At 43.1% G+C, this 16262-nt stretch overlaps 2 protein-coding genes across 4 annotated transcripts in view; both read left to right on the top strand.

The window, feature by feature from the left end:
• Positions 1–6504, top strand: LOC136287378 (zinc finger protein 493-like). 3 transcript variants are annotated; one of them, XM_066180076.1, is made up of 4 exons: positions 1–92; positions 316–565; positions 653–909; positions 1539–6504. In XM_066180076.1, exons 1-4 carry the CDS (start codon positions 26–28, stop codon positions 4184–4186), a joined length of 3222 nt encoding a protein of 1073 aa, XP_066036173.1. In that variant the 5' UTR covers positions 1–25; the 3' UTR covers positions 4187–6504. The 3 variants fall into 3 exon arrangements, with proteins under 3 accessions (XP_066036173.1, XP_066036172.1, XP_066036174.1); XM_066180077.1 differs by having other exon boundaries at positions 4–92; positions 316–419; positions 764–909; XM_066180075.1 differs by having other exon boundaries at positions 316–909.
• Positions 6505–7970: 1466 nt separating this feature from the next.
• Positions 7971–16262, top strand: part of CDC5L (cell division cycle 5 like) — a 31013-nt gene continuing 22721 nt past the window's right edge. Inside the window, exons 1-8 of the mRNA XM_066180074.1 lie at positions 7971–8247; positions 11134–11237; positions 12058–12219; positions 13051–13178; positions 13996–14095; positions 14179–14397; positions 15513–15657; positions 15780–15968. Coding sequence (XP_066036171.1) covers positions 8203–8247; positions 11134–11237; positions 12058–12219; positions 13051–13178; positions 13996–14095; positions 14179–14397; positions 15513–15657; positions 15780–15968 — 1092 coding nt within the window. The 5' untranslated portion in view covers positions 7971–8202. The remainder of the gene's footprint in view (positions 8248–11133; positions 11238–12057; positions 12220–13050; positions 13179–13995; positions 14096–14178; positions 14398–15512; positions 15658–15779; positions 15969–16262) is intronic.

The raw sequence follows: 16262 nt of genomic DNA, 5'->3' as shown, positions 1-16262 counted from the left end.
AGTCCCGCGGCGGAGCGGCCCGGAGATGTCGACGGGGGCGGGGGTGCTGCAGGAGGCCGCGGGGGGAGCCCCGCAGGCGGCCACAGACAGCGGTGAGTGCCGGTGGCCTGGGCAGGGACCCAGCGCGGCTCCCGCGGCAGCGGCGGTGCCCGAGACACCGCGCAAAGTGGCGGCGGCGGGAAGGGGGTGACTCGCCGGGCGTGCGCATGCGCACCGCGTCTGCGTGTGGATTATGGTGGACGCGGTGCCGTCGGGTTTTGTTGTTTTGGGTTTTTTTTTGGGAATTGAGATATATGTGTCTGTTTCTCCTCGCAGAGCCTGAGGTGTTTGAGACTGTGCTGCCAATCACTGTCTTTGTGCTGAGCGATGAGGATTTTCTCCAGGATGATGATAAGGACCAGGAAGTGTCCATTCCCGAGGTGGCGCAGGAGTTTAAATTAAACAACAGCCTTTGCCTAAAACATGAAGTGGAGCTTTCAAACGACGGTAGCAGTGTAGGCAGTTGGGATGCAAACAGGAATGTTGCAAATGAAGATAATTGTATTAAGCACTCTGAGGATAAATGGTTAGCTGAGAGTGTGTGTAACATATCAGAATTATCTTTAAGTGGTGGGTGTGATGCAGACACGGATAAATATGGTCAAAATTGCAGGTTACCTACATCACCTTGCAAAACAGAACTTCCAGAGATAATAATGGAGGTGGATTGTGGCGATAATGATGGCTTTCAGAAGATTCCTCCTCTCCTCTCCTCTGCTGACAGTGACAGAGCTGACACTTTTGAGACAGTGGTAGTGGAACCCAAACATGAAGAGGAACCTGACAGTATTGGAAGTGTTCTTCTTGATGGCAGTCCACAGAAACAACCAGATATCTACAAGGAACTGGAGATAATTGTTAAAATGGAAGGTAATATATTAATAAGATTATTGCAAGAGTTTAAGAAATATGGTAAACCTCGAGTTTTTGAAATAAAAAACTGTATAGAAAACCAATTTCTTTTAGAGTAAGCATTTCAAATTAGATTGATAAATGCAGGAGAAGGAGAATACTACCTGGAGTATGCTCAGTTCTTTCACAGACTCCTGCGAAAGGCAGTGAAATTACAAAAAGTTGGAACTTGGTCATTCTCCTCCAATGAGAAAAAGGGTGGCCTTTCATCAGGGAAATGTGCTTAAAATAAAAACACAGAAAAAGCATGGTATTGTGAGAATGGAGCATTAGAAAAGTTTGGTGTTAGTACTTAGGGAGGAATCCTGGCACAAACATGTTCTATTAAAAACTGAATGTGGTGTTGTCCTGTGAAATTCAGAGTCTTGAGTAAAAACGGTATGAAACTAGGAGCAACACTTAAATGTTGGGGGCAGAGGGGAGCATGAAGAGAGGCATTAGGGAAAAAAAAATGGAGAGAGGGAAATAATAAGGAAGCAGAAGAAGTGAAGAGCAAGCGAGTTGCTAGGCAGTTTGGGATTATTACTGTGAATTAACCATGAATATTTGTGATTGCATGAAATGTTACTTTTTATATCTCCTCGTAGATCCTGATTCCTCCAAGAATGAAGATAATGAATCTGTTTACAGGAAAATAAGCAAATTTGAAGATGAAACTCTGAGTTCTCTTTCGGAACATGGCTTGAAAGAAGAAGTGAAATTTACTTCTAATTGTTCCGATCCATTTCTTAATGGATGTTCTCTTACTGTTAAGGAAGATCTAGAAGATGGAGGTAAACCTAACACGAATGGTTCCACTTCTGCGGAATCAATTACTGCTGGAGAGCACATTTACAAGATGTTAACACCGTTCAGTAAGAAAAGACACCAGCAACAAAAAGTTGTTTCTTCTTTTGCAAGCCCAAAAGAGTTCCAGAGCCAGCAAGAAGGTTTACCGTGGCTGAATGGCAGCATGACCATCACACCTCTTCCTAAAACATTTTGTTTGACAACAGAGAATGAAAGATCAAGTTTCAAGTGCAGGTTTTGTAGTTCTGTGTATAAATGCAGTGCACACCTGAAGAAACATATTTATTCAGCTCATAAAGATAAGAAAATACATAAATGCTGCTTTTGTAAAAGAACTTTTTTCTTTTCTTTCAATCTTAAGAATCACCTTAAATTTCATAAGAAGATTGCTAGGTTGCAAAAGGCAAGAAAAAATAGAATAAATGCGAGAAAAGGGAGGCAGAAAGGATCTGAAGAAAGAGAATCTGAGACCAAGAAAAAAGAAAGTAAATACAAGAAATTTTTCATTAAAATTGAAAGGGATTTTACACCTCTGGATGTGCCAGTTAGCTTTTCCTGCAGAATTTGTTTCTTTGCTTCCTCAAGTCCTAGGAATTTTATTCATCACATGAAGGGACACAAGGAGAGACCACCTTACCAGTGCCCACAGTGTGATTACTCCTGCAGCAGCTTGTCCTACCTGTTAAATCACATGTACTGGCATGCTGGCTATAAGCTCTACCAGTGCAGGTTCTGCACCTTTTTTTCATTGTATTTTGCAAGCATGGTGAGGCACAGCCACGTCCACACAGGGAATAAACCATATTCCTGTGAGCTGTGCCAGGCAGCATTCACCAGCACCTCAGGGTTGGAGAGACACAGGAGGATACATGCAGGGACAGAAACGTGCCAAGCACAGCAGCCCAACTGCTTGAGTGGGAGAAAGAAAACTGAAAAAGCTCCAAAGAATTATGCATGTGATGAATGTAACCTGGTGTTCTACACTAAAGGACATCTCAGCTTTCACAAGAAATTCCATGAGCAGTTAAAGGCTAATGGTTATATGAGTCAGAGCAATAAATACTGTAAAAGCAAAATATGCAAAGCTGACGGTGATTCTCAGGGCCATGCTTCTCACTCTCTTTTTGGTAGAGAAAATGGTTGTCTGGGTGGGGGAATCCTGGCTTCAGAAGCGGAGCTTGGGCAAGCATGTGATATGTGGGACAATAAGAAAATATGCCCTGGAAAGAAATTCCTTGAAAACAGCCAAGGAAGCAACAGCCTGGCTGTTACTGGAAATAGATCAGAAGTTCCTCAGACCTCTTACCAAATGGATAGTGTCACTTACAAAGAGGAGCCTTTCTTCCAATCAAAGGCCTCTCATTCACGAGTGCAAGATGATGCTTCATTTCGTAACTTCGTGGAAAACTTGAAGGATACATATCCTTCTAATTCAAATACATTCCAAACATACAGATGCCAGCACTGCAATTATGCTACTGCTCTTCTTAACAACTTCAGGCTGCACCTAAAGATACACACGGATGAAAGACCATTTGTGTGTGAAGAGTGTAATGAGGCATTTAAAACATCAAGCCATTTGCAGAAACACAGCCTTCTTCATGTGAAAAATGGACAGGAGTTTGGAAATTGCCTCTTTGTAGAGAGGTGTTTAGAGAACCCTGAATTGCATCGTGAAATCCACAGAGGCACGTATCCAGAAAGGGATTTTGATTCCTGCAAAGGCTCAAACAGCTCCTTGGTTGATTCAGAAGTCTGTGGAGTTCAGCGAGGTGTTCAGAGCGGCACAGCAAATGATGTGCAAGCACAAAGTCAGCCACTGTTGTATCAGTGTGCAGAGTGCAGCTACGCTACTGGCATTTTAGGCAACCTGGAACTCCACATCAGAACCCACACAGGTGAGAAGCCCTACAGCTGCACCGTTTGCCAGAAGACGTTCCGTACTTCCAGTCACCTGAAAAGGCACAGACTCACACATCTGAACGTGGGGCACTTCAAATGCATGACCTGCGACTACTCAGCTGACAAATGGCTGTCCTTGAAGCAGCACCTGGCTTCGCACACCGGGGAGGGAACCTCCTCTCCCGGCTGCCTCTACGAGCACGAGGAGCTGCCTGTCAAGACTTACAGGTGTGAGGAATGTGGCTATTGCACAACCCACAGCGGGAACCTGAAGCTCCACCTCAGGATCCACACGGGGGAGAAGCCGTTCCAGTGCCGGCAGTGCTCCCTGGCTTTCCGCACCTCCAGCCACCTCAAACGCCACCTGGTGACTCACCTCAAGCTGCACTGCAGGAGATGCAGGTATTCCACAATGGATAAACACGCTTTCCAAAAGCACGTTAAAAAGCACAAAAAGAAGTACAGGTGTGCAAGGTGTAATGTGGTGCTGCCCAGCAAAAAACTTCTGGAGAAGCACAAGCAGCATCACCAGCTTGAAATGTGAGGTTGAGAATTAGAAGTTGGTGCTTGGTTTTGGACAGGTTTGCCTGTCCTGCATTTCTTTATGGCTTTATGTTCATTCTGTGTTCCTTTATGTTCTGGCTGTGCCCAGAACAATGGCTGGTAATGGATGCATCCAGCATTTTGGTGGAGAGACTGAAACTTGGGGTACTGGTTTGTTGCAGGTGTTTCTGAGAACAGCAATTCTAGCACAGACCGTGCTGAATATTCTGGAGACACTTTTTCATCCCTGAGTAACTGCTTCAGTAGAGGTCAGTTATTTTGGCCAGTGTTCATCTGTGTTTAAACAGTTATTCTGTACCACTTATTTTCTGGTAAAAATTTATTAAGGAAAAAAAATAAATCTCTTTTCTAACTGAAAGAATGTCTAAAGAGAGGGAAGGAAGGGCATGTTGTATTTTATAGTAATAACTTTTCATATAAAAATTATCAGTGTATCTGGATGCTACCTCCCATCTGCTGAAAGTTGCCTCCTTTACTCCCAGGTGCTTTTGCAATACATGTAGGAGGAAAAAAAACAGTATTTCACCAAATTACAGAAACAAAATACACATCATCACTGGGTAATTGTGACATGAAAACGTTTTACATGTGTCTGCATGTGTATTTATTAAGCTTTTACCTTGTCTGCAGTTTGGATAATTTTTTGAGTAGTCTGACAGAAATGGTAGTGTCCAGAAACATGTATCTTACGATACTGAGAATCTTTAAATCTTCAATTCTATGTGAATGTGCCATGTTAATTTAGTATAAAATGCCTTACCTTTTCTCAGGTTGGTAGTTACTGTGTTGTTTGTTAAAACAGATTATATATTTTGCAAACAACTTCTGTTAATATGAACAGTTGTTGTGAACGCTATTTAGTTATAATTGTGAATGCTATTTAGTTATATTGAAGACTTTAGCAGTGTCTGAAACTGTTAAATTTATTTTAAGAACTTTAGTCTAAAACACTGTGTGTATGAGTACTATGCAGCAGTTGGTGCAGGGTATGGTGAGCCCAGGTGGATGCTGCTTCCAATTTCTGTTCAAATCTAGACAAATCTTTCTTTGTTTTGGAGTTATGCAGTGCTAGGAGCTCTTGAATGTGGTAAATGGTTTCAGTAATAGTGTGTTATCCCCTGGTGTCAGGAAAGGCAAACTGTCCCAATGCAACAGCTCAGTCCATGGAGCAGCAGAACAAACCTGTGGTTTAATTTAGAGAATGCAAATATAGAACTCAATGCTTTTTTTTTTTTTTTTTTTTTTTTTTTTTTTTTTTTTATTTCTTCTGCCCCTGGATGTATGCCTTTCTGTAGAAATATGGCTTATGTCTTGTAGAGGCTTTCTGGTAGGAGACAGGTTGGGGAGGTCTGCCCAGAGAGGTAGTGGAGTTCCCCTCTTTTAAGGTATTTAAAAGCCATCTGGATGTAATCCTGGACAACTGGCTCTGGGTGGCCCTGACTGAGCAGGGGCTTGTCTTCAGAACTCCTACAGCCATTCTGTGATTTGGAAGACATTTTTCAATACTGGGTTGAAACTCATGGACAGATGCATGTTTTTAAGGCCAAAGATCAGCAAAGATATTCAAGTGATCCAGTTCTTTGTAGCTTCAGTAAAGTCAGACAAGTAAGTATCCGTGCCTGAACCGTGGTGGTTACAGATGAGTGATTTAGACCTTGGAGCCGGCTAATCCAGTTGTGAGAAAGAAGAATGTTATCCTGTATAAAGAAGGAAAAGCATTCTTGGGAAATATTAATGGTTACATGTCGCCCTGTCATGCATGTACATAAACAAAGAAGATTGTTTCCATTCCAGTCTGTAATGGACTGCTAAATTGAACACTAGGGTCAGAGAGGTCTCATCTCTCAATCCTTTATCAAATCCCAAATCCTATTTAAACCCTAAATCATACTAAACTCTCTCTGCTCATCTCTCAACCTGAATGAGGGTAGTTCTTTCATGTCCCTAACTGCGACAGTTACTCAGGCGTGGAGGAGTTTTTACCTGTGTTACGTTACAATTCTGATCATTTTCTTAAAAGAACGGGTACAAGGAGACAGCAAAAATACTGAAGGAATTGTAAGCCTCTGTATCAGATGAGACTAGGAAGGCTAAATCTGATAGAGCACAGGTGTTTAAAAGTATGGTAGAGCCTTGTTTAGGGGGATAAATTAACTGCAGTACATTTTTGAAAGAGTTTGTAAGTTTCTTCGAGTTTTAAGTAAGAACAAAGAAGGTATTTTCAGTTGGGGATTGATGATTTTCTAAAAATGATTATTCCTAGTCACTGCCTCTAATAAAAATAAACAGTTCAATAACTCCTGATGTTGCTTTATGTTCATTATACACTACACGGGATTTTTGGGGTTTCAAAGGTATTCTGTCTGCTAAGTCAGTGAAATTTAAAGGCTGAGGCATATTCAGTTTCAAGAAAGACATGGGGTGTTGTTGGTATTTTTTTTTAGTAGCTAGAAGTGTGTAATATTTTTTTATTCCTGCAGTTTAAACAAAAATCAAAGCCTTTCCTAAATCTTACTATGAAGTTTCCTATTTAAATCAAAAAAGTTTCATCATTTTCTCCATGAGCATATGCTGAGTTTGGACAAAACAGAAAAATGCAACAAGCCATTGATCAAAAGGCTGTCATTTTACCTGCTGTGCACCTGCTAATTAAATGAATACAAGTTAAACTCGAGGTGATGTAAATGAACAAAAGTGAGCTAGACCTGTATGGTGTGGTGGTGCATCCTCCTGGTTGGGCCACACTGGTCTCAGAAAAATCTCACTAGGGCTTGGCTGTGGCAAGCTGGGCTGAGCTCCTCTTGAGCTTATCCAAAACACTGGCCGCTCCCAGGAACTTGTGCTGGGTAAGGAGCCCCCTGGGTTTCAACAGCCTTTGGGAACTTGTTGTTCCACCTGGGTGGTTATTCAGGTAAGAAAAATGTTTTTGGTTTTGAACTTTCAAAGAAAGTTACCAACCTGAATTGCAGCCAGGGTGGAAAATTGGCATGAGCAAAGCCAAGTCTGTTGTGACTCTGAACAGTTGGGCTCTCCAGGACTGCAGTGGGCTGAGACCAGCACTTCCCTCTGAGTGGGGCCTCTCTGAGCCACACAACTCCCAGGTTCGGGATTCCTGGGGGCCATAGCTGAATGGCAATGGCAGATCCTGAGCTGAGATCCTCACTCTTCTTCATCCGTTGAGAGTGACATGAGTACTTCCCTGTGAAAATTGCCCAAATTCAGGTATGTACTTTGTACACACCCCGTGAATATGCAAATGCACTATCAATGTTGCTGTGTCTTGTAGAATCATACAGTAGTTTTGCATTGGCACCTTAAAGATTATCTCATTCCACCCCCTGCCATGGGCAGGGACACCTTCCACGATCCTAGGCTGCTCCAAGCCCTGTCCAAACTGGCCTTGGAACGCTTCCAGGGATGGGACAGCCACAGCTTCTCTGGGAAACCTGTGCCAGGGCCTCACCACCCTCACGGCTAAGAATTTATTCCACACATAAGCACACGGGGTTTTCCCTGCAATCAACAAAATGCCCTCTAAACGGAACATTGGGGAGATGTGATTACCTTCCGCTGTCCCTTTCCTCCCTCATTTGCGTCCCTTGGGGAAATGTGCGGAGTTTAATGGATGCCCAGTTCCTCCTTCCGGCCCCTCCGCCGTGCGCTCCTCCGGCCGGCAGGCGGCGCTAGCGCCGAGCGCCGCCGCCGGACACGCGCGGAGCTGCGCATGCGCAGAGCGGCCGGACCCGCTTCCCTGCAGGAGCAGCGGCCTCAGTTCCCTTGGAAAAGCCGCCCGTCCCGCTTCCCTGGGAAAGCAGCCGGACCCGCTTCCCGCTTTTCCGGCAGAGCAGCCGGCCCGGCTTCCCTCCCCCTCGGCACCCGCCGCCGCTGAGGGGACCGTGCGCGGTCTTGGCCGGCCCCACTGACGCCAGCGGCGCTCCCGTCCCCTCTCCATTCTCTCGCTCCAGGGGTTCGTCCCCGCCTCCCTTCGCCGCCAAGATGCCGCGGATTATGATTAAAGGCGGCGTGTGGCGGAACACCGAGGTAGGACTCAGCGGGGTTTGAGCCCCGGTCCCCCCAAAGGGCCCGGGGAGGTGGGGGAGGCCCTCGCTGCTGCGCAGGCGCGGGGTGCCGTGGTGCGCCTGCGCGGGGGGTTCAGGGTTTGGGGTGTCCCGGGGCAGGTTCGGTGCGCTGCAGCCCCTGGGCCGGGACATCAGAGGGTTTGGGGACCGCAGGGGCGAGTGCAGGGAAGGGTCTGGAGTACAGCTCTGATGAGGAGCGGCAGAGGGAGCTGGGGGGGCTCAGCCTGGAGAAAAGGAGGCTCAGGGGGAACCTCCTGGCTCTGCACAACGCCCTGACAGGAGGGGACAGCCAGGTGGGGGTCGGGCTCTGCTCCCAGGCAGCACGCGACAGGACAAGAGGACATGGCCTCGAACTGCACCAGGGGAGGTTTAGGTTGAACCTAAATTTGGAATGATTTGGAATGATTTTTTTCACAGGAAAGGGTGATTAAGTATTGGAATGGGCTGCCCAGGGAGGCGATGGAGTAGCTGTCGCCGTCCCTGGAGGTGTTAAAGGAAAGACGGGATGTGGCACTGTGTGCCATGGTCTCATTGACATGGTGGTGATCAGTAATTAAAATCAGTGATTTGAGAGGCCTTTTCCAGGCTAACTGATTCTGTGATTCGTTGGCTTTCTGTTGGGCTGCATTCCCCAGCAACCTGTGCCTTCCTCCTTCCTGCTGCCTCAGTGGGCAAAGGTGATGTTGGTGTTGTTTTTCCCTCGGGCTCCAGGTTGGGAAGCTCAGCCACGTGTGTGTCCTCTGCCCCAAAGAAACTGTTCCCACTGCCACTGGGGTGGAAGCATGGGCTGTGCTGTGCTTGGAGATGTCCCTCTCACAGACTAGAATGTGACTTGTACTGCATAGGCAGGTTTCTTATGCTCTAGAGGAATCTCTTGCCCTTGATGATATTTCCAAATTTGGAAATTGCAAAGGCAGAGTCACAGAATTTTTAGGATTGGAAAAGACTTAAGATGACAAGTGTCCAGCCATCAATCCAGGACCACCACCATGTTCACCATTTAACATGTCCTTCAGTGCCACAATCCACATGGGTTTTTTTATCATTTCCAGGAATGGTGACTCCACTACCCCCTGGGCAGCCTGTTCCAATGCTTTTCAACCCTTTCCATGGGAAAAAAAAAATCCTGATAACTAATCTAAAGCCCTGGTGCAACTTCAGTCTGTGTCTTGTCAGTGTGTGGGCTCTTCATCTGCAGCCCCAAGAATTACTGTTCCAAAAAAGAATGATCCCCTCCAGTTTTGCTGTCATAAGCTTTCAGAACCTCAAGTGGTCATGAAGAAGAAATGAATAACGTGAGAAATCAAGGATGTCAGTTTTATGTGATGCATGTTTAAAGCAAAAGGGTGTACCTGGCACTGTAAAATACAGAACTCTGTCACTGCATACTGTGAACGCAAGGCATGTATCGGGTTCCAGGAAGCAGTGAGGAAAAAGTAATAGAAGATAAAATGTGCTGTGTGTGCTTTTATATCAGTGATGTGCCAGGAAGCAGCTACACTTGGGGTCAGCAGAGGACAGGAAAACTCGTGTTGTCTTCACCCCATTCTTAGGGTCTTCCATACTTGGTAAATTTTGGTGACTGACTAAGAGAAAGAGCAGTGCATTAAATGGAATCACAGAATATCCTGGATGGGAAGGGACCCACAAGGACCACTGAGTCCAGCTCCTGCACAGAACACTCCAGAAATCCCACCCTGTGCCAGAGGGCATTTTCTAAATGCTGCTTGAACTCTGGCAGGCTTAGTGCTGTGGCCACTGCCCTGAGGAGCCTGTTTCAGAGGCCAGATAGATCCCTAGTTCACCAGGCTTTTTGTACAAGAGATAAGTGTTGGGGTTTTTTGTTTCTTTTATTATCATTTTGATTATACATACAGCATTAAAAACAGAGAAAGTTGAACCACGTGATACCAGGTCATTCATAAAATGACCAGTTACTTGCAGAAAAAGCCTGTTGATGCCACTGGTACAGCTTCTGTGTGCCATAGAGCATCAAGTAAGTTTAAAAAAACACACAGGGGAGGATTTATTATTTATCTCAGAACAGTAATGACATGAATTGTTGCCTGTAGCAGCTCAAGCCAGATCAGGAACTGATCATAAGTTGAAGCTGTTGTTCTTTGGGAGGTGTCAGTGGGGACAGCGTCAGACTCACTGAATACTCACTGGGTACAGGAGAGGGATGTCTGTGGTTGACGGGGCTGCAAGAATAGCTTTAATGCATTTAAAATACCACTTTCTCTGAATAAACCAGAAATAATGAACCCACCTATCGAGGAAGGGAGAGACGGATTGATGGATGGATTGGCAGAAAATTGATGGCACTTCTGGCTTTTGATCAAACTCAGTGCCCACTTTGTTGTCTGTGAACAACGTGGCTCCCAGGCTGAATTTATAACATTTTTATTCCAGTTGTATTAAAATGTGAAAAATAGATAATTTTATGGTATTATTTAAAACAAGGCAGCCAGAGATATTTGCCAATTCAACTTTTTTTTCAATTTTGTTGTCATTAACAGACAAGCACTTCCTTACCTCTGCTGCTGTTGTTCAGGGAAGACACTCAGAGCCTTTAAATACTAATGCAGTTAAATAATCATTTGGGAAGTTCTGTTGGATATATGAAGTTTGGAACAATAATCATGTCTTTTTCATTTAATCTTCATAGACTTCACTGGCCTTTGGAATACAAATCATCATTTTTCTTGAGAATAAAATGGAACAGAAGTAGCAGTGTAATGCTGTTTTCTCTGGGCCAGCCCATGAAACTTGCCATGTTCTCCTTTGCTTGAGCTCAGACTTTCTATTTTGCAGTCCATAAGGGTATTTATTTATGGTTTTTTTCAAGGATGAAATTCTGAAAGCAGCTGTTATGAAATATGGCAAAAACCAGTGGTCTCGAATTGCCTCATTACTGCACAGGAAATCAGCAAAGCAGTGCAAAGCCAGATGGTAAGTGAGAGAGGTGCTGTGCCTGGGAATATGACCTTCAGAATTAGTGGAAATTTAGGAAAAAAATGTTACCACATACTAATTTATGTCCACAGGGCATCAACAGTTTTAACACTGTTGGATTTTATCATGGAAACTTTAAATTCTTACTGCTTGAAAGTAGTTTAACAAAAGTAGCCAGATGTTCTGTTTGCCAGTGACTGCAGGATCTGTTAGCAAATGCAGGATCACTTTAAATTATAAACATTAGTTTTTCCCTTTATTTAAACATGTTTTAATCAGTGGATATTGCCAAGGAAGTAAAATTGTAAGATACTAATCTCTCTTACATATAATTTTCTAATTTCATGTAATGGGAGTTTGGCTTGAGAGTAAATGTTTAGAAATTGCACTGTGAAATGTAATGTTTTATAAAAAATAGGGCCTTTACACTGATGCAAATATTGATGCAGTATTTGAGAATCAGACTTTGTTTCTCAAGTACTGAACCACACATATTTAGCAGAATACTTCTTGTAGAGTTAACAGGACTGGCACAGTTAAGGATTAGTAAGATAATTGTTGAAGGCTCCAGACCAAACAATTCTACCATTTCTGTCTTTGACAGTGGCAATTTTTACTTTTTTCTTCAGGGTTAATTCTGTGACTCTTAACTTTGCCAGAACAGAGATAGGAAAAGGAAGAAGAGGCAGCATCTGTATGAAAAGTGCTGGATAAATAATAATTTTAAAGCTCAAATGCATATGTCATTAAAACACTCCTGAAGACAAATCAATGGATAACTTGGGTCTGTCATCCTGAATTTTCTCCCTTACTCCAGGTACGAATGGCTGGACCCGAGCATCAAAAAGACAGAGTGGTCTCGGGAGGAGGAGGAGAAGCTGCTGCACCTGGCCAAGCTGATGCCAACCCAGTGGAGAACCATTGCCCCCATCATTGGGAGAACTGCTGCACAGTGCTTGGAACACTATGAATTCCTGCTGTGAGTTTCTGCTTGCCTAGAGGAAAACATAGCCAGGAATACCCAAAAAATCTGTGGAGTTGTAGCAATGTGTCATTCTCTTCTCCCATGATGGTAAATTAGGGTGGTTTCCAGTTGTTTGAGTCCTTTTGTAAGCAAATCTTTAAAGATTGTTTTCAGTCACTGGTGTCTAACTTGAAAGAAGCTCCTGGGACCTGGAGAGCAGCTTGAACAGAGATAGGTGTATCCCTTCTTGCTCCTGGTCATTCTAGCTGAGGGACTGTCAAGATTTATGCTTTTATTAGGCTGTTTGGGCATTTTTGACTGGCTGGTCAGCAGGAGTGGGTATGTGAGAAAGAAAAGAGACATAAAACACATGTTGAAATGGCTGAATGTGCAGATACCATCTCTCTGCCACAGAGAGTTTCTTTAGGCCACAAGAAGAGTAAGAATGTGCTGCTTTCCCTTGTGAGAGTTCTTAATTCTGGTGCTATTGGTTGAGTAGAGAAAACATAATAGAAAACTTGATTTTTTTAATTTTGTCACACTGCTTGAATTCTTGTTTTTCTTGTTAAAGATTACCTGAGGAAACTTCTTTCCTATTAGTTGTATCAGTGTTGTATTTTATGTACTATTTTATTGTTGTGATGTAATACTGTGTTGGTTTTTTTCTCTCGTCTTGTTTAAGATTATGGAACTGTACCACACTTGTGAATTGTATAACAGATTTAATGTATTGTACAGAGTACAAGGTTACTGCTTATGATCAGTCTTTGGAGACATTTAAGGGAGGTTATTATGAGTCTGGGGGAAAACAGAGAGCTGGTGGTGACACCTACAATGTGTTTTTAGGGACAAAGCTGCTCAGAGAGACAATGAGGAAGAAACTGCTGATGATCCTCGGAAACTGAAACCTGGAGAAATCGATCCAAATCCAGAAACCAAACCTGCCAGGCCAGATCCCATTGACATGGATGAAGGTGAGTTAGGGTTATGTTTACCTTTTTAAACAGAAATCTGATCTGTTTGATTTTTCTGTTTACACAGCCTGTGTGCCTTGGTTTTCTTCTTTTTTTCCACCACCACCTGGTCATTAATTTACTTACAAATTTTGTCTTGTTTTTTTATCTGGCCAGTGAGTTATACTTTTCCAGTTTCGCTTTTCTTGGTGTGTTTCTTGCCTCCTTATCTGTCACCTTCATCTGTTACCATAACTGGCTGTTCTTTGCTTTGACAACTCCTCTGCTTGTTGAATTCTATGTCTTCATCATTTTCCATCAGCTCACACGTCTCAGATGAATCCATGCTGAAGCACACAACTGCCTCACTTCTTTTTTTTTTTTTTCTTCCTTGCAATGATTGTTATGAACTGAAAAATGAGCATTGTTGAAATTCCATGAATGGACCAGTGGTGGTTTTGAACAGTCACAGGTTCACAAAACCAGTGCTCTCAGCTCTGGAAGTAAATGCAATTAATAAATTCTCAGGATAATACTCTCAGATAAAGATGTAAATTAAGTTTTACTTCCATTAATGTGGTCAGTTTGCCTCTTTATGTAAATGTCTTGATTTGCTGTTGTTACTTATTGATACTATTTTCAACATTAGGGGTTTTTTTCTAAAAATCGTCATTTCACCCGGCCAGTGAACTTGGACATTAGTGGTGACAGAATGCCTGTGATTGATTGATTGATTGATTCGGCTTTTAAAGATGGTTTTGTGATCTTAATGTCACCTTTTCCTGACTCTAATCTTTGAAGTGCAGATTCACTGCTGCCTTTATCTGTACCATTGTAGATGAGCTTGAAATGCTGTCTGAGGCTCGAGCGCGTCTGGCGAATACACAGGGAAAGAAAGCCAAGAGGAAAGCCAGGGAGAAGCAGCTGGAAGAAGCTCGGTAAACTTCCACTTGGTTTCATATCCTGGGGCTGCTTTTCTTTACCCTACACTTGAAATCATGTGGTGTCACTGTTTCTTTAGACGTCTTGCCGCTCTCCAGAAAAGACGAGAACTTCGCGCTGCTGGGATTGAGATCCAGAAGAAAAGGAAAAAGAAGAGAGGTGTGGATTACAATGCAGAAATTCCATTTGAAAAAAAGCCTGCCCCTGGTTTTTATGATACATCAGAAGAAAATTATCAGTCCCTGGATGCAGATTTCAGGAGACTGCGTCAGCAAGACCTGGATGGAGAATTAAGATCGTAAGTGTGTCTTTGAAAAAAAACCAACCCATATGTGTGTGTGTTAAACCCTGGAAACATAATGTGGGTGGGAAATATATTTTCCGTGGGACAGATACAAGTGCAAATGGCCTCTGCCTTTTCAGTTTTTTGTGGTTTTATCTTTCCAAAAGCTCTAATTCACCTATTGTCTATGATCACTTTTTTTCATTTCTCTAGTTCACCCTTTATCTGTCAGAAAAAAGTTTCTCATGCATGTTCTTGCTCTTTAAGTCAAAATGTTAATTTTTTGAGGGATTTTTTTTAGCAGTTCATTTGCTTGTGTATTTAGTGTCCTTTAAGTAATAATCTTATTAATATTGCTTATAGGAGTAGATTTGTAGTATTACTTTTGGTGAAGTTGTTCTTAAGTTGATGTCCTTAAATGCTTAATTTTTCCCCATCCCCCCAGAAAATCCCCAGACGTGTAGTTGAGAAGTTAAATGTCACTCTTGGGTACATACTTAGTTGTACAGTTGCACTTCCCACTATTTCTGCCAAAACTGCTTTTTACTGAGAGGGTCCACTTCCATGGTACTGTTTGGTTTATTAACTCGTATGGTGTTCCTAACTGATTTTTCTGTATGGCTCTTTGTTCAGAGGGTCAGGCAGGAGCTTCAGACTGAATCTTATGGTTTCACTGACTGCCTCCATTGCTGTTTGAAGGAAATGCCATTTTTATTAAAGACTGAAGAGAAATTGGTTCCCACTTTCCACAAAAGAAAATGTTCATCTTCCCTTCTAGCTGCTGGAGAAAAAGAGACTTGTTCACATTCCTTATTTTTACTGTCCAGAATTCTTGGCCTGACATTCTATTATTGATCCAGTGACCCTGTTGATTGTAGTTATTCAGCCTAAAAGCTGAATCTGTTGGCTGATTCCATAATATAAAAGCATTACACTGCCCTGTAGTAGGTTCTGCTGCAGGATCTGCAGATCACATCTAATCACCCACAAGTTGCTTCACTCTTCCTACGTTGTTTTATTTCAGAATATCCAGTGTTTGATAAAAGTACAGCCTTTTTGCTCTTGGCTTCTTTGCTTTGCTTTGTAGCTGCTCTGTGTGTTCTGAAAGGATTCTGTTTTTGTAATAACAGTGAGAGGGAGGGAAGAGAGCGCAAAAAGGACAAGCAACACATGAAACGGAAAAAAGAGTCAGACTTGCCCTCCGCTATTCTGCAGACCAGTGGAGTGTCAGAATTCACCAAGAAAAGGAGTAAACTGGTGCTGCCAGCTCCTCAGGTGAGGTGTTTACTGATACTAAACAACTTAAAATGCCAATACCAAACTGTGCTTTCTGTTTATCGAATGGATCTCACAGTTATTTTGTGTCTTACTGTGCCTTGGGATTTTCTCTTTCCAAGATATCTGATACAGAACTTGAAGAAGTTGTGAAAGTCGGGCAGGCCAGTGAGATTGCACGGCAGACTGCTGAGGAGTCTGGAATCACAAACTCAGCTTCCAGCACTCTTCTCTCTGAATATAATGTAACCAACAACAGCATAGCTCTAAGGACTCCCAAAACTCCAGCAGCCCAGGACAGGATCCTGCAGGTAGAGTATAAATGTACAGGATGGGTTTTAATTTTTGGAGCAGGAGTCAACTGAGTGGAAGGTGTAAGCGCCAGAGAAACACTCCTTAGAATATGTATGTGCAGTGTTGGGGTTTGAAGCAGTCCCAATCTTCAGGACACACTGAAGGGCATGGAAGCAGGTCTGCTTCTATTTGAGCAATTGTCACTGTGTTTCAAAACATTCTGTTTCTTTTTCTTTTAGTCATATATTGTGTGAAGCTTTTAACCATTCCTCTGGTGTCTTGCATAATTTTCCCTTGTCTTGTGTGTCTCT

This window comes from Chamaea fasciata, unplaced genomic scaffold, assembly GCF_029207755.1.
Source record: "Chamaea fasciata isolate MVZ Bird 193981 ecotype frontalis unplaced genomic scaffold, bChaFas1.0.hap1 SCAF_3, whole genome shotgun sequence".
Classification (NCBI taxonomy): Eukaryota; Metazoa; Chordata; class Aves; order Passeriformes; family Sylviidae; genus Chamaea; species Chamaea fasciata.
The sequence above is the reverse complement of the archived record's forward strand: the minus strand, read 5'-3'. Positions and strand labels throughout refer to the sequence as shown.

Excerpts from the sequence above, each read along its gene's own strand:
- LOC136287378 (XM_066180075.1), top strand. The coding sequence starts at position 26 with ATGTCGACGGGGGCGGGGGTGCTGCAGGAGGCCGCGGGGGGAGCCCCG. Across the intron at positions 93-315 it reads GCAGGCGGCCACAGACAGCG|AGCCTGAGGTGTTTGAGACT; the intron begins GTGAGTGCCGGT and ends TTCTCCTCGCAG. Across the intron at positions 910-1,538 it reads GATAATTGTTAAAATGGAAG|ATCCTGATTCCTCCAAGAAT; the intron begins GTAATATATTAA and ends ATCTCCTCGTAG.